The sequence below is a fragment of the Aythya marila genome, assembly GCF_965140915.1.
Source record: "Aythya marila genome assembly, chromosome: 5".
NCBI classification, from domain to species: Eukaryota; Metazoa; Chordata; class Aves; order Anseriformes; family Anatidae; genus Aythya; species Aythya marila.
The window spans coordinates 20,901,736-20,924,933 of NC_139046.1; the positions used below are offsets into that span (position 1 = coordinate 20,901,736).

Below are 23,198 nucleotides of genomic sequence, written 5' to 3' on the forward strand. Positions count from 1 at the left end.
GGGTTTGGCCAGGAAAATCCCAAGTTCAAAAGAATAATTACTCCAAGAGATTTAAGCCTAAAGCTGAGTCACTAAAATGAAGAAACCTCTCCTTGTCCATAGAAAGCAAACAAATCTTGGGTCATGCAGCAAAGCTTCTGTACGTCCTTGTTAGAAAGAAAGAAGAAAGAAGCCAAACACAATTAATCATAGTCCCAGAAGAAAGGATGAGATCTCTGTAATTAACTACCTTAGGCTCATCTTTCCACTTTTGAAAACTAATCCAGCCCTCCACTTTCACTCTTCACCCACAGCACCAGCACAAAAGCCTGCTACCAGCCCAGAGCCACCTCTCCCATGGTGCAGGCCTTCAGCCTGTGGTCCCCAGCAGCTTCCCAGTAAACGCCTAGCAGGGGGGAAACCCTTACACAGCACAAAACAGAGCTACTTTTCCAAATCCCCTTTTGTGGATGGGCTGTGACAGAGTTTGCAGGCTCACCAGCAACCTGGAGACCTCAGCTGAACTACAGGAGTTAGTTTCAAGCTAGGTATTTACATACACAATCCTGATCCAACTGTCCAATGACCAGAAAACATCAATTAAGAAAGCACATAAACATGAAAACACCTTCCAGACAATTATCACAAACAGCTGTAATCTTAGCTAATTGGCTTATACCTGATCCTCAGGTGGTTTAAATTTGCCTGACCATGGTGCTGCCCACAGACAACTTGTTCTCCACAGCTGTGTGCACTCTTCAGAGGTGAGAGGACTGGGCCACATATTAACAGTAAGGCCTCCAAAAATTAAGTTTAGTAGGGTGAAGACAACTGGCAAATGGCTCTTTGATTTGCACAAACCAAAGCCACATGTCACTGATGATTGCTTTGCTACAGCTTCACTCAAAGTTTTGGAAAACATGTGGAGAAGCAGTGTACTTCAGAGAAGAAGAAAGGCTGGAGCTGGTGGCCACAGCTTAGGAGTGGATGTCTGAATCTGACATCCAAGCAGTCCTACACAAGTCAGAACAAGTCATTCAACTTCCTTCTTGGGGCTCCCTCAATAAATAAGGGTTGATAAATATTATCCTAGCAAAGAAAACAATAACAGACCAGCTTTTTAGGTCAAGTACATCAATGGTAAATACAATACAGCGGAATAATACCAAAATGACATCAGCTGAGGAACTGAGACTGACTTCTACCCCTTCTTTTGTATACAAACCACTACTAACATATGAATAATGCTGTCAACAGACTGGGAAAGCTGGCCAGCTTTGTAGCGAGGGAGGGCGAAGAATGCCGAGTGGACAGAAATCTCCAGCTTTGCTCTTCCATGACACAGCAGAAATGTTTATTTTCAAAGGAAGCAGATTGGGTCACTTTTCTATGGAAAAGGGAAGCGATTACGCAGCTCCATAGCCTTCCTGTACCACTGTGGGAAACAGGGAGGGATGATTAATAACCAGTCTGTGGGATGCAGCTACAGGACGAAAGATCCTTGAGTATGTTCCTAATGTGACGCCCACTCCTTTCCCTCCAGGTCAAGGTCTCAGACACAGCCAGAAGCCACCAGTGATGCTCCAAGGGCTGTTTTATGGCACAGAGCTTTGCCAGCTTGTTGGGGGAGAAGCATGCAGGGCTGAGTTTCTGCTTACCACTGATCTGAGCCAACATATTTTCAAAAAATATCAGTGGATTGCACCTATAATCTTTGCACAGAAGTCTGGTGGAGGAGCTAAGCACAAGGTCAGAGAAAAGGCAGGATTCTGCAATGGAGAAGGTGACTACCCCACACCCAGGGCAGCTTCCTTGGAGCAGTCCTTCATCCCTAAGCTGCTTTTTACAAATCCACACCAACCCTCTGAATGCTGGGGGGTGCCAAAAAGGCTCCACCAGCACACTGGGGTGGGCTTGCCTCTTTTGCATGGGAAGTCCTACGGTCCTCCCAGTGGGATGCACAGATCCTCATGGGGAAGACTGACAGACTGCATTCCCCAGTCCTGCTATGGGATGGCAGGAGCAGCAGCCACAAAATCCCTGTGATGGGATGCTCCATCAGCCATGCACAAACTGCAAGCTCAAGCTGCCCTCCACTGGATGCATGGGAAATAACCCAAGGAGAAGGAAGAAAACTGAAATTTTGTCTGCAGCGGTTTCTGTGGTTCTACCAAGGCAGAGGCAGCAGAGTTTTCAGGAGCTGCTGTTTAACACAGTAAGGTTAACGTCTCTTATTTAATCAACCTTTACAGAGGTGTGAGATGCAAAGCAGCATCACTAGGCACGAGGGCATGTGGATATACAACAGGGTTCAGAGCTCTGTGCACGATTCCCAACACCATAACCACTTGCACCCATACAAAATGCCCAGGTGACATTCCTATATACATTTTACTGCGCTTATGGCACTAAAAAAGGCCTCGGGGCCTGAATAATAATAATAATTTAAAAGTATTGCCATATGACTTCGGTGCCTGAAGCTCACGAAGATGGGATGTCAGTGAAATCGCGTCAGGGAGCAACTCACGGAGGTGGCGGCTGCAGGCAGAGCTGGGGGACAAGCCAACGGTGCCACCTAGCGGGCACAGCACCCTGCCAGCCACACGGGTTGCTCCCAGGACGAGAATGATGCCTGGAAAACAAGCTTCCCCCGATGATTTATTATTTTTTTTTAACCCTCTAGCCTACACTGCAGAGCAGCTATAATGCTCGCGATAGTTAAAAAAGAAAATATTTCCATGCTAACCTAAATCTACAGAAGCTAAGGTTCATAAGAAAAGTAGAGCAAAATACTCAGAAGTTCTCAAGTTCTCAAGTCCTACCCCCAACACCTTCACAGAAATACAGGGCATCTCCCTCAGGAAGATTGCAGCCACATGTATTTCCCTGATACACTTCTCTCTTTGAGCTTTCTCCACCAGTAATGAACAGAGACTAATAAATTCAGTAAAACTAGGAATTTCTTTTCAATTTCAGCACATAAAAGGTAACAGCCTGCTATATCAGGAATGCCTGTCTGTATCAGGCAGTAGAAAGTATGCAAAAAAAGATGTGTGGTTCATTCCCTAACCCTGCTCTCTCAGGGCTAGACCTCCTCAATCTCTTTCCCCCAGTGTTGCAGCCTTGCTTTCCCCTTCCCCAAGGTCTTGTTCTGTATTCAGCATCCCTCCAAGCACATCAGTGTCAGCAGGAGTTTCACACTGCATCAGATTTCCACTCCTCAGTTATACAACTTTATTTCTTAGGAGCAGGTTATGAAGTCTGCACTGCTTTGCAGCAAGTAGTTCTCTGTGGTGGTATGGGAAGCAAAACATTGAGTTCTGATGTGAACCTCTACTGCTACCAACATGGCAAGAGAGGGTCTACAACTGCATTATCCAGCACAGGTGTAACGCTACCAATCCTCCCTGGGGCTGTGGCACAGTGGGATGCAAAGACAGCTTACAGCAGGGGTCAGGTTTGGAGCGTTCTTCGCCTTATTGGCCCTAAAACTTAGTGAAGAACTGGTAGTAAGAGTTAGAGAAGCCTTCTGGACACTATGAATTATACCATACCCTTGCCCAGCACAAGAAGATGGCACACTGCTTCATTCAAAGAACAATATCATCAAAAACTGGTAAGGGGTGAAAATAGCAAAATATCCCTTCACTGTTCCCCCAATTGCTGCAGCAAGGCCAACACCAAATGAGCAGATCACTCACCCGAATTTGGTGGAGAGGATCCCTCCTAGGGCAGAGCCGATGATGATTCCTATTCCGAAGCAAAGACCCAGCTTCCCCAGAGCATCAGCACGCTGGGAAGGAGCTGTCAGGTCTGTAATAACCTTCTGAGCACCTGCAAGGAAACAAATACCTTGGAAGAAGCCTGCTGTGGGCTCGGACCAGTGAGTACAAGTTTATGGGCTGCAGAAGCAGTGCCTGCCACAAAACTGTCCTTGCAGCCCTGTGCTCATGCACACCAGTGAGAGGAATTAATCAAGTCTGTATTTGCAGGAAACAGCACCCAAAACCACTTCATGAGTGACTATAAGAAGCTGACAACCTACCAACATGAATCTTCTTGTATGAGCTGCATGAACTTCAGTAGCTAAAGGTGGTGGTGTGGTTTTTAACAGAGACATCTAGGGAAGTCAGTCTAAATCAGAATAGTTTTGTAGGAAGTAAAAGCCATTTCTGTAACCACATATCACTGACTATGTGGTATATATGCTCACTTCAGCAGGAGAAAGGGAAAAGCTCTCCTACAAAACGTCCTGGTTGCAAGAAGGCAGCTGAGAAGTTTGGGATAGTGCTGCTGCCAGCAAGCATTTGGTGCCTGTGCCCAAGTGGTGACGTCCAAGCAGTTTGCTCAAACAGGCAGGAGACCAGACTGGGACTACAGGCAGCCAGCCCTGTTTTCCATAACAAGTACAAGTGCTGCTTCATGTCCTCTTTGTTTCAGCCTGAACACATAAATGTTCCTTTATGCCACTGACTTCCAGCAACATGAGCACAAAGCGGGGAGCCAGGCAATAAAAGCAATTTGGAAAGTCCCTTGGCCCTGCCTGACCTTACCTGGTAGCCCATGCATGAACACAGCTGGCAGCCTCGAGAGGAAGAGGATGGGGATGCTGGTGGAGATGGACAGGAACAGGAAGAAGACACTTCCAGAGGCACAGGAGAGAATTAAGGCAGCTCGGGTACCAAACTGATCTGCAAACCTAGTACAGAAACAGTGTGAAGCTGTCAGAAATGGGATGGGGCAGGTCCACCCACCCAGGTGGGATTTCACAGCCACTCTGGTCTCACTCACTGACCCTGCAAGAGGCACTGATGGGATTTCCAGGGGTGCTTTCCCAGAGGCGGTTTGGGTAATCAGAGCCCAGCTCAATGTGTTTTATCTCAGGACTGCTGAAGACCTGACAAGCAGAGGCAGGTGCAGCAGCTCAGCAGGTGTACAGTTAACACATTCAATATTATCATTTCAGAGCACATAGTGCCCTCAAATTTTATTTTTCAGCTCTGAGTCATTTGAGACCAGGTAATCAAGTTAGCTATTTTTTTTTTTTTTTTTAAGTCGAGGTTCATTGGAGATTGAAGTTGTCCCAGATTGTTTCCAGAGGATGTTCAGAGCATCACTGAAGAAAAACAGATAGTTTCTTATTTAGGTTTAATAAAGACTTCACAATAGTAGATCAGTTTTGCTTCAATTTAAGAAAGACAAAACAAAACAGAAATAACAAAACAGTCAAATCATTTTTTGTTCAGGTTCTATTCAAGTCCTTGGTTTACTTTAAAGGTACTTAAAGCTAATTTGGATCATGTCCATGAGTACTATAGGAATGGTTCTTAGAAACTAGGACTAAGATTACTATAAAACACGCCTTAGATTAAGTTTTTCATTTATATTTTTCCCTTCCCCTAACTGAAGTTGCATATCACAGTTATAAGATCAGTGTTACCTTGCATAGCAATTAGTGGTGCTTCCACTAAAAACAAACAAACAATGCCAAGATTGGTCTGCAAACAGAGTTAAGCATAAGGAATTAGAGGAACTAATGTTAAGGAGGAGGCTCAGGTCAGAACTTCTACTTCCATTAAACTCAGGGAAGCTTATAATAGCTATTTGTAACCTACAGACCTCAATCTACTGGATAGTCCAAGGCTTTTTTGGTTTTGTTTTAAAAGGGTAATTTCAGTGCTTCATCATATCATGGCTGTTTGGTAGCACCAGGCAAGATGTACAAGAACTGACCTAAACTCAACATTTTTCTATTTCTTATCCATCCCATTTTCTCTTTATCTACATTCACATTGAGGACAAAGCAGTCTCACATATAGGAAAATCCTTTTCATCTCAAACCTACGTCACAAATTTTGGCTTCAATCTGGCAACACACACTTGCACCAGTAGGAAGCCAGGCACACGTGAATTTTTCTTTGCCTTTTCCCATTCCCTTCAGTGTCTTTTTTGAACATTAGTGAGTGACATGCACAGAGGAAAAAAAACAGATATCAGATATCTTAGGTCCAGAACATAAATGCTACTCTCTAGTTTTCTATATTAAAAGGAGTAACATTCAAATGGACATTCAAGTATTAAAACAGGCATTATGGTATCATAAAAAGGCTTTGAGATGCTACACACTGCCTACTAGAGGACACAGCAGAGCTCACAACCCAAGTCAATCACAAAGGTAAAATCCCACAAAGGGAAACTTACAGAGCATACTAGCACCATATCCATACATCACTTGCTGATTGGCAGCAGAACTAAGGAGAAAAGCAAGATTTTTCTCAGTCTCATTTTAATTTCCCCATTGCTGGATCACACTGCTAGTTCAAGTTTTCTGCTTTCAGGGAATAGATTCCCCTACCACTCTAGGATTTTTCTTGCCATTCACTTTTCATTAAGAACAGGAACAAATGTCCCATGATGTAGGCAGAAAACCCGAGTCTTTCCCACTCTTTTCCTATTTCTGCAGATGAACTTGTAGATAGATCAGTTCTTAAAAATTCACCCAAACTCTGAGGAATTTTAGCTCTGTATTACACCCTAATGTAGATTCAGTGAGATTCAGCCTTAGAAATAACATGATCCTCAGTCTTTTCATTGACAGTTCTACTTAACAAGAATAAATACCTTTTTTCCCTAAGTTTCCCAGTCACAGGACATTTCTAAGGTTACACGTGCTTATAAAATGCTTGCAGGATTAAGCCATTAGGACCTGGGCTCTGAGGATTCTGATGGCTCAAGTCTGTTCCCAGTATATTGTTACACTTAAATGTGTGCCATTAAAACATAGCTAAGTTAATATAAAGGTTGCTTCGACATTGTGGTATTTCTACTTACAGTATTTATTTTCCCATTGTTCATTTATGAAGTCTTCAAACACTTCAACAGGACCATGAACCAGAACTAAACGTTTTTATGATTAAAATATTAAAAAAAAAAAAAGTCTGGCCTTTTTCAGCCATAAAAAGGGTCATGAGAATTGTTCTCCCTTACCTTCCGAAAATGGGACCTCCCACGAGCTGGAGGACACCAAAGGTTGTCTGGAGGTAGCCAAACCCCACCGAATCCAAACCCAGGCTCTTTGCCAAGTACTGGAAAAGAAAAAGAAAGAAAGAAAAAAAAATGGATCAGGGGAATTGAAGTATATTATGTTTCTGAAAAAAGAGCTTCGTTTCTGCACATAGAGGACTGTGGCTTCAAACGATTGCTTCCTTCAGCTCTCCATACCTACAGATGCAACTTTTTTTGTCTCAGGCTTCTGAAAAAAATACAAAGCCTCTAGCCCATATCATCTGCTGATGAAAATAAGCAGGATGTGATCAAAACCATCAGTTTAGAACCAGGTGTCAGATATGAATCACTTTTTACACTTGTGGTCCAACACAGCCAAACGTGAGGCAGACCCTTTACCATTCAGGCTCTGCACACAGTGATGAGGTAGGCACTAACCAGCCTTCTCCTGACTGCAGACCCAACACCCAGGTCTTGGAGATATTTAACAAAGCAAGCAACATATGGGCAAAAATGTGGCCTTTGGTCTGCATGGGATGCCCACAAAAAGAAAAGAGATGCAAACCCTGAAGAGCCACCACAAATAAACACTCCCAGCCTACAGGCTCAGGACACTGTGGGGTTGTTTTGGTCCTGGAAGGAGAGAGCAGTTTGCCTCTGGAGGCACAAATGCAGCAGAGATGTACCAGAAAGCATGGACTGACCAGAGACAAGGACGGACAGCTGTGTCATGGATCCAGGAACTCACAGATTGGAAAGAAACACCAGGAAGTGGATGAGTATGGAAAAAAAGACACACAAAATACAGGGCCTGGAGAGATGGGGACTGCACTTGTATCTCCTTTCCAACAAGCCATATTTTGACCATTGCTGCTCCCTTCTCTGTGGTTGCGGCAGCATCTCTGCTACCCACAGGAGATACTGATGCACTCCTTTGCCCACTCAGCACCACCCACAGCTTCTGTCCCTCCACCCCTTCTCTTATCCTTCTGCTTAGCTCAGCCACATCCAAGAGCTCCTACTGTTTCAAGCCACGCTTACTCCTCACTGCTGGCAGTTTGCCCTGCGGTGAGAGCATAATGCTGTCAGAAAACCTACCTCTGAGCCCTTCTGACAGCTTGTTGGGTCTCTCACCACTCCCAGGTCCCACCTTAGCAAAAACAGCCAGGAGATATCAGCCTCAAGCAGGGCTCTCAGACTGGGAAAGGGCTCTAGGTGTTGCTGCAGTACAATAAAGCAGCTGCACACCCTCAATACAGTCACAGCTTACCTACTAGATAGGAATATACTTTCCTTTTTTTTTTTTTTTTCTTCTAGAAAAGTCCCTTCTGACTTTGCTAGAAGACTTCACAATTAGCATTGAAGGTAAGAAGTGCCATAAAACCCAGCAACCCATACTCACAGGCATGACTCCAAGCTGCATGAACACGAAGGTCAGCTCTATGGTTGCTATCAGGTAGGTGACAAGGATGATTTGTCCCCTCTTGAGCTCTCCCATGTGGTTGCTCTTGCCCTGTGTCTCACTCTTCATCCTCCAGGCTTTCTCCTCACCTCCCGAGATGGCTTTTTCATTCGCAGTGCTCATGGGATCACTTACTGCAGGCTGCTGGGCTGAAAAGTGGCACCAAAGTGCGTCCTGGCTGGGAAAGTGGAGTATACAAAAGGTGCAAATGCTGTGTTTACAGTTCAAAGCTTAACAGTGTGAAATATGCTGAGTCAGATCGGCAGGGATTTTCTTTCCTTTCCTTTTTTTTTTTTTTTTTTTTTTTTTTAAACCTCCTTTCTTTCATTTACTTCTCAGGCAGGATCAAAGGCAACCACTCATTGAGCCACTGATCTCATTCTTCAGCCTTGTCCCAGGTAGGCATTGCTCAGAGGACCATCACAGCAAAGACTGGCTTGAGAACCCCAGCAGGGTAAAAGTGGACGTTGCCCCAACTGAGAGCATGTGACAAAGCCTTCAGCTCTTTAACTCCTTCACTTCTTTCACTTCCATAGTCTCTGGTGGCTCAGAAGAGATGACTGGTTTTATCCTTCATGGAAAGCACTTAGGTTTCATTTCTGGAGGTTGCAAGTGAAGCTCACAGCGAAGTGGCTGCTCCAAGTCCTCATACTTCCAGCAATATATTTACATAGATACTAGCCAAACACCACTCTTACATGCAGCTCCAGTTGTTTTTACCAGGATCTCCAGCTGAACCTTTTCTCCCCACTGCACCAGGTGGTAAAAATTTATAGAGAGCCTGAGCTAGGAAATGTTCACATATGACTCCACTCAGACTACAAATTACTAGCCAAAACCAAAACATAAATAAATTTTTAAAAATGTATTAAATCCACACTAATTAGGAAGCTGACTGCAAACTGGAAGATTAAAACAAACGAACAAGACTCATTTGTCCTTTGGGGGTTATGTTTATTTGCTTGCTTGCTTGAGTGCTTAGGGTTTTTTTTGTTGTTGTTTGTTTGTTTCCTTGCTTGTCTGTTTCGGGTTTTATTTGTTTGCTTACTTGCTGAAGCCTGGAGGTCTGGTTGAGCATTATCGGTATTTTAAAGAGGAACAGAAAACAGAGATCCCAGCACCCTGAATTTGTAGAATTGTGGGGCTGTTGCTGGGAAGGGACCTCAGGAGACCTCGTCCACTTTCCTGCTTAAACACACTGGCTCAGCTCTGTTGTTTTTTTTTTTTCCTAGCACATATACAAGTGAATGTTTGACTTCTTGAAATTCTTAAGGCTTTGGTAAGTCCAGCTCTCACATTTCTTGCAGACCTTCTGGTTTGAGGCTCCATCACTGAGCACATCAACCAGCTGCTTGTTGAGGAGCACCTCTGTGTAGAAACAGAGACTTAACTCACCACAAAGGCTGAATCCAGAGACAAATACGTACCTCTGCTGGCTTGCACGTGGAGCAGATCTCAGGGCTGCCAGGTGTCTAGCTAAGCCCAGGGAGAAGGAGCTGTGAGACATCTGGGCAGTTTCTTACTCCGCAGAGCCTGGTGATTTGGGGAAGGCTGTTGGGCTCTGACTCCTGGTGAGTGAGGGGAAGGCCAAGAGATTAATGATTCACCAGGGGCTGGTGCCATAGTGCTGGAGGCTGCCCAGGAACAACCTTCTGCAAACACATTTGGAGCAAGTGAAAAAGCACTTTTAAGGAGTGACGTTCCTATACCACTGCGACCACTCGAGCAGACCCAGCTCGGGGCAGCTTAGGAGTCATATCTGTTACTGAAGAAGGAAGGTTACCCAGAGTGCATCCCAATTTAGCAAAGGATTGGTGCCTGGCATTGAGTTCATCTAAGCACAGAACAATGGCTTTTTCTGCTCTTTGGGTTTCCTGCAGCACAGCAGCAACATTGTCAAATAAAACTTCCTGGTTTGCACTGGACAGGCACAATGTACGAATCGCCAGCATTGAATAGAAGAGTAAAATTAATGACAGAGCTCTCTTTACCGAGGTTTTGAGACAATCACAAAAGCGACTCACGCAAATACAATGTAAAACACTGCTTACAGGAAATGTTGCTAACTTGGACTTGAAAAGCTGCAATATTTTGACTGGTAAGTTTGTCTCAGCAGCAACTGAAAACAGATCCCACTAAAGCAATGACTTGCACATGCAGCCGCTCTCCGTCAAATGCCCTCTCCCTCCACAGATGAGCCTCATCCTGCCCAGGGGATTTATCCAGCGGGGGGCCAGCTCGTCTGTATCTGTAATGATAATGATATAATGGGTGGTGTAGGCTGGCATTGCATTTTAAGATAAAGGCACTTTTTGGATTAGCGGTGGACTACACCCCATGTAGCACTCAGCCACTGACAAGTCATATTTAAAGAACAAAGTTTAATTTTAAAAATGGGGAGGAATACATTATGAATAGCAGATTAATTTTCTTGGGTAGCATAAATAAACTTTAAATGGACAGATATCCCAGGGAGACTGCACTGAAAGCAAGTGAGGAGATAAATGTAAAGGTCTTGTGATTAAACTGCAGATTAGGCTATTAGCTATGCATTAAGTCTTGACACTTATTCTCAACATTTTGAAGTATTTATAGTTGCCCTCCCTGGTATAGCTTTCCTGAGGCCTATTTATCTGGTGATCTGTGGAAAAATAGAGTGAGAAACCTGAGAACATCTTTTAAAAAATGGTAAAGACTAAGTGTTTATGTTACTTGGGCAAAAATCTTTCTCAAATCACTGGAGATGGGAAGCAAGGCCAGCTAAAAGTACATGGAGAGGGGAAACCCACCCACAGCAACACCAGCAGTTGAAAATATTGGTTGAAAAAGGGTAAATCGTGAGGAAATAAGTCCTGGATCCTTCCATCAGATTGAGTTTTCTGACAGAGGAAGGTTAATATGACCTGGAATTACACGAAGTGCTCTGGGTGGGATTTACCTGTCAGAACAAGATTTACAGCCTCAAAAGAGCATTTAAGGGGCACAGAAGTGCTAGCCAGCAGTGATAGGCATCTCTCAGGCATCAAATCGTCTGTCAATGTGAGCTCTCCCTCTATGAGAAAGAAAAAACAAATCAAAATAAAAAAACAGTGGGATGAGTCAAATTCTCCTACAGAACAACAACAACGACAAAAAAAACAAACAACTAACCAAACAAGAACCCTTATGGAAACACGACGCCCTGGGAACCATCATGTCCAAAGTATGGGAGAAGAGAAGGAACCAATACCCTGAAGCAATTCCCAAATACCTTTGAACCCACTGTAGGAGCAGCCCAGGAAGGAGACCACAGTGCTTCTGGTCAAGAAATGCTCTCCTAATGAGAACCCTAGGTGCTCCACAGGCTGGTGTCACTCAGTGCATCGGGACATCCCTCCTTTCCCCACCCCCAAGTGCAATGGGCTCATCTGTAGTCTGCTGAAAGATTTATACTGTTGAGCAAATAAGAGTGTATATGGCCCAGGACAGCCAGAATTATGTCCCATGCTTGTTGACTGATTTATTCTTTTGTTTAATTGTTCACCACAAAAAAAAAAAAAAAAAAAAAAAAGCAGCTTGCTAATGAATGGAAAAAGAATCCACATGGCCAGCAAAAAAAAAAAAAAAGGCCATGTTTAGTTTACAAAATAGCAAAATAGCACAGTCTTCAGGGATTTTCATAAAAACTACGGAGACAGTCCAAATCGGCAATGAAATCAGATTCCCAGTGGCTGCAGAACTCCTTTGGCTCTTTCTATGTGTGTATTAAATTGCAAAAAGCAATTATTTATAATTTGTTTTTATAAAAATGCTGGTGTGCTTATTCTGCCTGGCAAATTATTTTGTGAAATGGAAAAAGCCCATTGTTCATTCTTTTGGTAAAGTCTTTGTTACTTAGCATATTAAACTGCAAATCACATTTTATCTGAAATAGGGCTGGTTATTACTGACTTTTTAATGGTAAAGTCCCAAAGCTCCATCTAATACCAAGGCCCCGTCTGGTGCCTTGCAAACACAAAAAGAGCTCCAGACTTGGATGAGGGAAAAGAATTGGATCTTCCTTGCCTTGCAGATGGGACACTAACAGCCAGCAGGGTGTGATGGCTGGTCTGAAATCAGAGGAAGTCTGTGGAAGAGGCTGGAATCAGATTTGATCATCCTTTGGACGCCAGTCCTGCTGCTTAACCACAGGGCAGTAGAAACTGCCTCTCTCATACTCTGGATAAATTAAACCAGAAGAGAACATTTCTGAATGCTGGAATCTGACCTCCAAACAAGCGCATGGGGTAAAGACTTTGTCAACTGTAGAAGGGTTTTGGAAAAAATACCACAGCCTGAATTCAGGAGAGTCACACCAAGAATAACATGACCAAATAGGATGAAAACTCTCAGCTCTTTGCACCCATCCAGTCTTACCAGCTCCAGCAGGACCTTGCTGGGACAGTCTTCTCCCAGGAGCTGCCATGGCTCATCTCTGCCCCCAAATCTCTCCTGGGGGAATGGAGATCCCTTGAGTTTCAGTCAGCTGCTCCTAAAGAGAAGGGGTGCTGGCCAAATCTGGAGATCAGCCACCAACCTACTCCTCCAAGCGAAAGCCTGAAAAGATAGCAAATGCCACCAGCCTCCAGCAGTCTGTCATACTGAGTTACCGAGGAATCAGCAAGGAAAAAAAAAAAAAAGAAAAAAAGTCTCCTCCCACACTGAAATCCTAGGCTGGGTGAGTACTGCAGCCCATGGGGTCTCTCAATGGCTCTGTCCCTCCTGGGCAAGGGGTGATGTCCCCCAGCGGTGCCCCTGGGGATGGCCAGGAGTGATGGACACTTCTGCTGTCTCTGGGGTGGTGTCTTCAGCCTACAGGCACGTTGGCGTGACCGACCTCCAGACAGCTCACTGCTGGATAATGGATGGAGCCCCACGCTCCAAGATACACACAGTGCTTTGGGAGTCCAAGGTCCTTATCCAAAGAACATGCTAGATGTGACAAAAATGGATACAGGCAAATAAAGCCTCACGTTCAGCCCTCAATATGCAATGTTTCATTCAACTGGTATTATACAGCCACCTTCTGGAATCACAGCAATGTCTGGAATGCAAAAGCTGTTTATCATTTAAATAACATTTAAGCCATTATAATTTATATGAGAATTGTAAATGATTTGGGCTGTATGAAGCTTCTTGTTGCGGTTTGTCACAGGAATGCTGTAGATTTCCTCTGCACACATTACATTCTGCAAACAATGGGAGCCTGAGACATTTTCAGCTAGTCTTGAGCCTCCTGCATTTACCAAAACATTTTCCTGTGTCAGAATCAAACAATTGCCTGATTTATAACTCTCAGGCATTTGAGAGACCACCAGCAACACAATGTAACAAAAATCTCTCTGTTGGTTAGCCGTCCAACTAAGCTATACCCAGCACAAACAAAACACGGATGTGTATTTAATGTTCCTGCTAATGTATGTTTCTGCACAAGGCAATTAGAGAGCTGCAAAGCATGTGTCTGTAAAACCTTGTACATCCCGACCGTGGTTTCCCTGCACAGAGGAGGGTCTGTTCTACATTCCCAGACAAACCCCTATCTGCTCGTGGGCCAGGGGAGATGTGCATGCCCTCCCATTCCTCTGGCTGGTTTCTCCATGAGGTCTCCAGACCTCCGTGAAGATTCCTTGGGATGTGGAGAAAAGGGGGTGGCTGCCCCATGCCCAGCTCCTTCTGCTCTGTGGGTTGGACAACCCTACAGTGCAGCCGTTCACTGCTCACACATGGACAAGGCAGGACAAAGGAGGAAGGTTATGCATAAGCATGCAGGGCTGGATTTATCAGCAGCTCAGAGATGGTAACATCTCCTGAGGTGGCCAGACACCAGCAGTGTTTGTATTTTGCCAGCCAGGCTCGCATTACCTATACCAGGCATAGAAGCTGTAGCCAGCTCTGCCTGGGGATAACACTCACTATTTTGATTTTAGCTAGGGATACAAGAGGTATGGTTTCTCCACTACATTTCAGTTCAAACCACAGGAAGATTTTGGAGACCCTTCACTGTTTCCTCCTGGCCTTCCCACCCTCCCTCAGCTTGAATTTGCCCAACACAAAAAGAAATCAACATAACTTTGGGCTCATTGCTTACAGCAGTTCTTCAGAACTTCTTTAGAAGTTAGAAACAGTACTAGGCCCGCTGAAAGAGATTTTCCTACTTGTGCAGAATCAGACCAAACTTTACATGCTGTTGGAGAGGGCTGGAATAGCACAAGAGTAGCTCACCTGGAGCTATGCTCTCTGCTTCACACAGTCATTTTCCAGAGCACACAATTCTCAACATCAAAGTCTCCGTGCACTAAAACTAGGACCCATCATAGGCCTTTCCCAGAAATGAAGCAAACCCTGCAAATTTGCAATCCAAGCAGGTTCAGCACCGGCCCTGCCAAAGCAGTGGTGGGACCAGAGCATTTTGCCAATACTCAGGTATTTGAAACAAAGAAAAAAGGTGCTGCTGCAACAAGTGGCCAGCTTGTTTTCCTAATGCCCAAGCAGACAGCAGTAGGATTATCTCCGTTAGTCCCTGTAAGGGAGGGTGCTAGGAGGAAATTCCCACTGCCTTCCTGTGTTGACCAGGTGCTGGAGATTCCTATTCAAAGGGACACCAATCTCCTCTGCAATGCTGCCCAGACTCTCTCCTCCTAACCGTCAAGATGAAACAAGAAGGATTTAATCATTTCCACTCCTCTCTGCCCAACACAGCCAGGACAGCATGAAGGATTATACTCCTCCTGAGTCTCAGCAATAAATCATTTGCCAAAAATCCATCCAGCTCCACACAAATGAAGCCACCACTGCATCCCCCTTGCTGGAAGCATGCTCAGAAACCATGGACTGGCTTAGTGCTTGTGGTACGCCAAGAAGAAAGGACCTAGATTAAGTTTGCTATTGGGACTTTTTCCTTCAGTCTTTTGCATCCAGCTCCTCTGCTGCTTTTGCTGTTAGCAAACACATTTGTTTCTGACTCACTCAGTTATGACAATGTTTGAGAACACGGTTCATGCTCTAAGTATTTGTACCACGTCAGTCTGAAATGCCACCACGTGCCACCGTACGCACAGGCTTTGCTGTGCAGAGCACACGCTTATTTATAAATAACCAGTGCTCATTTATGTTCTTCCCAGGACACAAACCATGCTTGTGTTGGAGATAAGATTCTCTCTTTGACTTTAAACAACATGGGGAGACTCTGTGCAGAATATGATACTGTGTGACTTGACCAAGAGAATCATAATGTTCTTGCTGGCAAAGCTGCCTGCTGGAGGACAGCAAGATACCTACTAGCATCGGGGCAAAAGCCTGCCTTTGATTGCACCTTTGTGAAGCTGTTTCACCAAGAGCCAATTACAACATGACATAAGCGTGTTTATAGTGCTATGCCAGCTACAATTAACTCCCTGCCCTATCTGAACACATACCATACTGCGGGCAGGGCAGCCTCCGTACAGTTAGACTGGCTGCAGGAGGAACATGATGGACTCCCCCCTGGGAGCCCACCAACCCACTCCCTTGCAGGTTCACCGCCGGCTGTGTTGTACTTGGTCCTTGTTCAGAGCCTGCAGCAACGTTAACACCAGGAATCCACAAGGCAGATTACAAAACGATCACTTCTCGAGATTAGGGAAAGCTTCAGTGCCGTGTCTTCAGAAAGTTACTATGCTGAACACAAACGTAAAGCTGTAGGCGAGGAGATAAATTAATTAAAGAATTGCATACGGGAGGCCAGGGGGTGGGGGGAATTATCTCACCTCGCTGCGTCATTGCAGGCTATCTCACAGCCCATCACGGGGATCGGAGGGAGCGGCAAACAAGAGGGAACCCAGCCTGGGGAGCTGGACGACGTGCACCTTAACCTCATTTTCACAGCTTGAGCTGAAGGCATTCTCCCATCCAGAGGTCTTGCCAAGGAGTCAAACAGGCTCGGAAAAACCTGTGAAACCTAGATGCGGGTGAATTTGGCTGCCATGCATTTTGGTACCCTGGCAGTTCCGCACGCTCCTGACAGATTTAAGACCCGCAGCCCCTGCCAGAGCCCACCCGGGCACCTGGCACCTCCGGGGGGCAGCGGGCGGCTCTGCCGGGCCGGCCGACATTAGAGGGCACCATTGCCCCGTGCATCGGGGCCAGCCCGGGCACGGTCAGGCTGCATCTTCCAGGGCTGGGATTTTTTTTTTATTATTATTATTTTTTAATGTAGGTTTTGTTTCCTTTAGATGTGGCTGAGATCCATCTGAGGATACTCCTGGTGTGCTTCCTGCTCTTTCTGGGCTTGTTTTTTTGGATCAGGTACTTCCTGCAGGAGCTGAGGCCATGAGCGATCTCCTTCAACAGTCATGCACAACTGCCAGCATCGATGTAGCATCCACCTAAGAAACAGTACATTGAGAATAAAACTGGGGTAATAGACCCTCCCCCAGTACAGGAATTAGAAACAACCTATAGAAGCATAAAATATCCCTAGTTGGAAGAGAACCAAAAAGCTATTCTAAGAGTGCTATTACCATGGATCCACTATGAAAAGCAAAGGGGCAGCAGCACAGCAAGGCTAGCTTCTTCCCAGAGCCAAGAAGAAATTAAAAAAAAAAAAAAAAAAAATGGGGGAGGGGGAAGAGGGGAATTAAGTAAAATTAAATAAAATAAAGCGCTTTTCTGAGATATGAGTGTTTGATTGATTTTGAAAATTCAACAAGGAACATACAGCAATCTAAACTGAACAAAACCATTTTTTTCAGCATTTTTTCAGGGTTTTGTTCAAATTATCCGCCCACATTTTAACCCCTGAACTAGCATGTTTCTGCCTAGCTATCAAATCAAATAACTTGACTTTTTATTGCTGTTCTGAATGTACGTGGGCTTTAATAATTCGAAAGGTCGCTTAAATGGTAAAAGAGCCCAGAGCAGAAGCCTTGACAGCCTGCACTGGCTTGGACTTCAGTTGTGGCTTATTTAAGCAGAACTCCAAAGTACCACACAAAATTGCCACTGGTATAAACGCAAAACTGCAAACCATGTGTGATCACATGCATAGTAAAAGAGAATTGCACGGGTGATAAAGTACTAGTGTTTACTTCTCTGCATCTCTGCTAGAACCATTATCATATGCAACAGCCCCTGAAGTGAAGCAAGTACATTTAGACTGCACTAAATTAATTCTGAGTTAACCATTATTAGGTATATAGGACAAAGCTCTGTTTAAGGAACTGAGATGGGACCAAAGTAGAAGCCTTGAACCCAGAACCTGGGTCTGTTTGTCTGGCAGTACTTCAAGAACTGGACCATTCATGCAGGAGATGCTGAGACTCCAGCAGATGGAGGAGTGTCATGGGGATGTGTTTGCTTCCACCACCCCTCTACTGTGAAGAAGTTAAACTGCAGCTCTACAATCACCAGCCCTGCCAGAATGACATTACAGGAGGTCTCTGATTTGTTACCTTACTAACACCTTAACATTACTCAGTGGGCTCACTTGCTTCTCACTCGTTTTGCAGCATGAGGACCTTTCCTCCCCTATCTGCCAAGGCAGCAACCTCAGCCCTGGCTCTGACGGCCACCCTGGACTCCTTCCAAACAGGAACAAACACAGTAAACCTCCTGTAGTCACAATCCTTGCAATGATATACAAGCCATAAAGGAGCTCGCTTTCCTTCCCTCACCCTCCAAAACAGAGCAGCCAGCAGGAATACATACTCAAGTCATTGTTTTCTCCAACATCAGCAGATATGGTTCTGGGTATGCAGAGCTAATCGGCCTTTTTGAGCAAAAATGCTTCATTCTTACAGGCATTGTTCTAAGCGTAACGATGACTCCTCCACTCTACACTGGAGTGGGAATTTCCAAAGAAGTGAATGGGCCCTTGGGTAAGGCTTTGTGGCTCATGTTGGGTAAACTGCTCATCTAGTGGCTCATACCATATCCCTCTGGCCTTAAAGTTCACAAACTCACTAAATTTACACCACATCTCTGTGCAGACAGCACTCCCTTCATGCGCAAGCTAGATGCTCATCTTCCATGCAGAAGATAAGCTCAGACACTGCCAGAAATGGCAGCTGCGAGCAGAAAGTCCCCCCCATTGTCACCACCAATGTAATATTACCAGACACACACACACACATACACACAAAATAAGTAAATAAAATCACGTCAAAGAGATGGAGAGCACCAGGAATGAGGAAGATTTTAGTCCACCAGACACTAAAACCTTGAACTCGACCTGCATTACCTCCCAGGTGAGCTGGAAGGCAAAGCAGCCTCCCACCCGCAGTAACCCCTGCAAACACTTTCCTGCTAAAAGCAGAGCTCCTCGCATCCCTCGAGCGCTACGTAAATATTGGCTAACCTCCGAAAATGCTTTGGAAGGCCTGAGACGAAGGTTTTCAGAGCGCACGCCCACATCTTGCAAATAGCAGGGAAGTTTGCTCGCTCAGCCTCTGTCACAGGAATGCATAAAACCAAGGAGGCTGAAAACAGGAAAGGCATCCAGGAGGACCACAGCAGGTTAGCAAGGGCTCCTCACAAAGAGCTCCTGTCTGCAGGGACTCGACCACCACCATTTTGCTCTGACTTGAATAGAGAGCACTTTTTCAGCAGGTTTCCCGCTCTGTGCAGTTTATTTCTAAACCCAGCCCGCCCCTTTGGGTGGGGAGAGGTGGCTCAGCTGGACATGGTGCCATGGCCAACGCACTCCCCCGTCACAGTAGCATGGTTCCTTGCCTTCTCTTCTTGCCCTGGCCTGACCCTCGCTGATCCACACTCACCTACCACCCATTCTTGGGAGCTGCTCGGGTGACATCCCTTGGGCCAGAAGACCTCCTGGGGGCCGCTTCAGGAAGGACACTGTGATACTTCCACATCAGTCTGGCTCACACAAGAAACCAAGAGTACCTGTTGAGACACACCCAAACAGCTATCTTAAAAAGGATAAACGCCTTCACCTGTTCTAAAGCACCTGTGCTACTGAGTTGTGAAGTGAGTGACCTGGGGCATGACCCACAAACCAAAGCGTGCCCAGAGGACCTGCACCCTGAACATGTTTGTGGTGTCGTCTTCTCACCACTGCAAAGCTACAGACCTACAGAGCTCTGCCTGAGAGCCCTCCTGCCCCCACAGACATCAGAAATGATGTTGGGAGACCAAGCTCACCGTGACATTTCAAAGCCTGGGTGCTGAAAGGCCCCTCCCTGGCCTCATGGGTCCCAAACTGGGGACACTACGGGTCCCAAACAGGGGGCGCCACTGGGCCCTGCCACTCCTTGGGAGTGAGGCTTAAGATGTGGTTGGCAATGGCCACAGACACAGGGAAAACAGTGCAGAGGGGCAAAGGGCATCTTGGGTACTTATCTTCCCTCCTTGCTCGCAGAGGGGGCAAAGGGCATCTTGTATACATATCTTCCCTCCTTGCTTGCAGAGAAGCTCACCGTGGCACCGAGCCTCCGATGATGGTGCTCCAAGCCCAGTCTTGGCACCGTGTCCAATCATGCTCCCTCTGCTCCCCCCTTCCTTTTGCGCTCCCCCATCCCAAAACAACAAAAGGCAATGACTGCAGTGACCTGCAGAAAATGTGAAGTGCAAGCCAGCTGATCCGTGGCAACACAATAGCGAGATTAGTTCATCTGCAGTGAACAAACATGTATTATGTGGGTTTAAAAGTTAGGAGAGGAAAATGCTGTGGTTTTCATGTATTTCTATTGAGCGAGGCTGCGACTTATTACTTCCATGCAGCCGAGCAGTCCTATTTTTAAAAATAGCCCTCAGCTTGTTTTGAGATCTGCAAGCATCCCGCTTTGTTTTGCAGCAGCGTAATAAAAACCCCGAGCCGGCAGCGGTCCCACTGTCCTCCCCCCCCCTCCCCCCCCCGCGCCCTACGGATGCTGCAAAACGTCCCCTCGGGGAAAAGAAAAAAAAATAATAATTAAAAAAGTAAAAAGGCTGAAACATAACGATGATGCCACAGACATACACACACACACCCCCCTCCGGGCTGGCAAGGCAGGAGGGAGGGGATAAAAACAAGCCCGAAAATCGCCGGGGAGGCGGCGGCGGAGCCGCGGCCGGCGGCAGACAAAGGCGGCGGCGGGCGGGGGAGCTCCGCGGCCGCCCCCCCGGGGCCGGGCCAGCGCCGGGGCCGCCCCCCCCGGGCCGATGCGGCGGGGCCGGGCCGGGCCGGGCCAATGCGGCCGGCGGCGGAGCGGCGCTGCCCGGCGCAGCCAATGGAGGGCGCGGGCAGGAGGGCTGCCGTCGGGGGCCGGGGGGGCGGCGGGGGGGCCGCCGCCAATCGCGGCGGGCTGCTGGCAGGGCAACGCCGTGCTGCTAATGGGTGTTTTGCTCGGCCTCGAGGGGAGCGGGGTTTAAAAGCGGGGCGGCCGGGGGAAGGGGCTCAGAGGCGGGGAGACAGGGCTGCGGGACGCGACGGGACGGGCGGCGAGGAGGAGCGGCGGGGGGCCCCCACGCAGCCAGCCAGCCACGCACCCCCCCCTCCACGCACCCATGGCTGACGTGCATCTCTCCGGCCCCCCGGCCCTGGAGCGCCTGGCGGCCCGACGGGCGCTGCTGGCCGGCCACGACCGCAGCGCCGTCTGCAGGAGCCTCTTCGGGCCGGTGGACCACGAGGAGCTGGGCCGGGAGCTGCGGAGCCGCCTGCGGGAGATGGGCGAGGCCGACCAGCGCCGCTGGGACTACAACTTCCACACCGACACCCCGCTGTCCCCCGCGCCCGGCCGCTTGCGGTGGGAGGAGGTGGAAGGCGGCGCCGTGCCCGCTTTCTACCGGGAGACCCTGCAGGTGGGGCGCCGTCGGGTCCCCCTGCGCCGGGCTCCCCCGGCACCGTCGCCCCCCGCCGCCGGCAAGGGGGCTCCGGGGGCGTCGGGGGGGCGGCTGAGCCGGGAGAACCGCGCCGCGCCCCCCGCTCCCCGCCGCCGCGCCGCCAGACGGAGCAGCCCCGCCACCCGCATCACAGGTGCGTGCCCCGACGGGGGGAGCGGGGAGTTGGGTTCCCCCACCTTTTTTTTTCCCCCCCGGTGTATCCCCTCCGCCTCGCTGACGCCCCCTCTCTCGACGTCCCCCCCTCCAGATTTCTTCGCCAGGAGGAAACGGCCGGCGCAGCCCAAGGCAGCGGCCGAGCGCCCCCCCGGCTGCGCGTCCCCCCCCTCCGCCGTGCCGGCTGAGCAGACCCCCCGCAAGCGGCTCCGGTGAGCCAGGTGAGGAGCACCCGTGGGGGGAGGAAGATGCTCGGGAGTGGGCTTCCTACTAATTTTCTTACCCCATCATAATTTTTTTTTTTCCCCGTCCCCCCCCTAGATTTTTGCACTACGGCACCCACGGGACAGGCGCGCAGCCCCGGGGGCGAGGCGCCCCCCAGGCACGGCCAACTGGGGCCCCCCCGCCCGGCCCGGGCCCCGGAGCGGAGCCGGAGCGAAACCGGAGCGGAGCCGGAGCCGCAGGCGCAGCGCCCGGCCGCGCACGGAGCAGTGTTACCGTACAACTGTGCAATGTATTACGTTCTATATAGAAATGTATTATGCCTAATGTGAGTACACTGGTCAAAAGTGTAAAGCTTTAAAAGTCATTTATATGAAATGTTTAATCTCTGAGCTCTCAGTGCAAGAAAAAAAAATGAAAAGGTGGAGGAAAAAAGAAAAAAGCAAGTGTATATTTGTACAAAAACGTTTTTTAAGAGTTATACTAACTTATATTTTCTATTTATGTCAGAAATGTTGATAACTGGTTGACATCCAATAGTCATTTTTTTTTTCTTTTGGTTAAGCCAAAGGGCACTATATTTGCTTTTGTTATTTACAAAATGTAAATTTATTTTTATAGTGGGATTTTTTTTTTTGCATTCACAAGATGTAGTTACGAAATCAAAACATTTTTTAGACTTTACTTGAAGACAAAACTGTTTTAATGGTTCCTGAGTTGGTTTGTACCACTGTCATTGCAAATAATGCCACAACTTCAAATAGTAATAATAAAAAAATCCAGGAAACCCTTGCAATGCTGCTTGGTGTGTGCTGTGCAGATGTCCCGGGGGGGTGGCTGTGATCAGTGGGGCCCAAGCCCGTGTTGCTCCATGCATTGTGGCTGCATCCACACCCCCCTGTGCTCAAAGCTGCCCCTGGTTGCTGGAGGAAAGGAGTTGGTGGCTTGTGAACATACGTGTGAGCGCTGCTGGAGTTAACAAAGTGAGATGGGGAACATGCACCCCATAGAAGCCCCAAATTCAGCCTTTCTACACTTGTTTTTCCCTTTTCCTCTTGCCAAAGCTGGCCCCAAGACCCCTCCAGGGTGTGGAACTGCCCCACACTAAGGGGGGAAGAATGAGGGGTGGGCACAGACCCTCAGCAGGCTCTGTACGGGGCAACCCTTGCAACCTGCATGTCCCCACCCCAGGCTACTGTAGGGAAAAGCTTCCCCATTCCTCTGGTCTAAGCCCGGCATTAATTTTGAGGAAAATCCTGTGATTCCAGCTATACGTGTAAGTGGGGAGCAGAACAGCCACCAGGCAAAACACATGAGCACAGCACCTGGTGCTGGCACAGCTACGCACTCCTGTGCAGCTCATGGGGGTCACCCCTGGGCACGCGCCCTGAGCCCCATGCTGGGGGGTGGGGGGGCAACCACCCGCAGGGAGCCCGATCCTGGCCGCAGGTGGTGCCGGAGAGCAAAGGAGGGGAGCGGCTGGCTGGATTTGTCCCTTTTAAGCCCTAGGAGCTGCGCGATGATGCCATTTCACGGAGCTGGG

General features: G+C 47.6%; 2 protein-coding genes across 5 annotated transcripts in view; one reads left to right on the forward strand and one right to left on the reverse strand.

Annotated features, from left to right (window-relative positions):
• The window catches only part of SLC67A1 (solute carrier family 67 member 1), a 57,850-nt gene extending 47,847 nt beyond the window's left edge, over window positions 1-10,003 (reverse strand). For 2 of the 4 annotated variants that reach the window (XM_082760589.1, XM_082760588.1), the window contains exons 1-5: window positions 9,874-10,003; window positions 8,387-8,624; window positions 6,967-7,064; window positions 4,533-4,678; window positions 3,681-3,813 (exon numbers count right to left, since the gene is read on the reverse strand). In XM_082760589.1, the coding sequence (XP_082616715.1) occupies window positions 3,681-3,813; window positions 4,533-4,678; window positions 6,967-7,064; window positions 8,387-8,624; window positions 9,874-9,953 (695 nt within the window). In that variant the 5' untranslated portion in view covers window positions 9,954-10,003. Of the gene's footprint in view, window positions 1-3,680; window positions 3,814-4,532; window positions 4,679-6,966; window positions 7,065-8,386; window positions 9,233-9,873 lie in introns of all 4 variants that reach the window. The other 2 variants (XM_082760590.1, XM_082760591.1) reach the window with 2 other exon arrangements.
• A 10,820-nt stretch (window positions 10,004-20,823) lies between these two features.
• CDKN1C (cyclin dependent kinase inhibitor 1C) lies at window positions 20,824-22,445 on the forward strand. Its single transcript, XM_082762259.1, has 3 exons — window positions 20,824-21,413; window positions 21,528-21,654; window positions 21,755-22,445. The coding sequence occupies exons 1-2, from the start codon at window positions 20,945-20,947 to the stop codon at window positions 21,647-21,649; spliced, it is 591 nt and encodes a 196-aa protein (XP_082618385.1). The 5' UTR covers window positions 20,824-20,944; the 3' UTR covers window positions 21,650-21,654; window positions 21,755-22,445.
• Window positions 22,446-23,198: the final 753 nt, after the last annotated feature.

Coding starts and splice junctions, on each gene's coding strand:
- CDKN1C (XM_082762259.1), top strand. CDS start 20,945: ATGGCTGACGTGCATCTCTCCGGCCCCCCGGCCCTGGAGCGCCTGGCG. Junction 21,414..21,527: donor CCCCGCCACCCGCATCACAG/GTGCGTGCCCCG, acceptor CCCCCCCTCCAG/ATTTCTTCGCCAGGAGGAAA.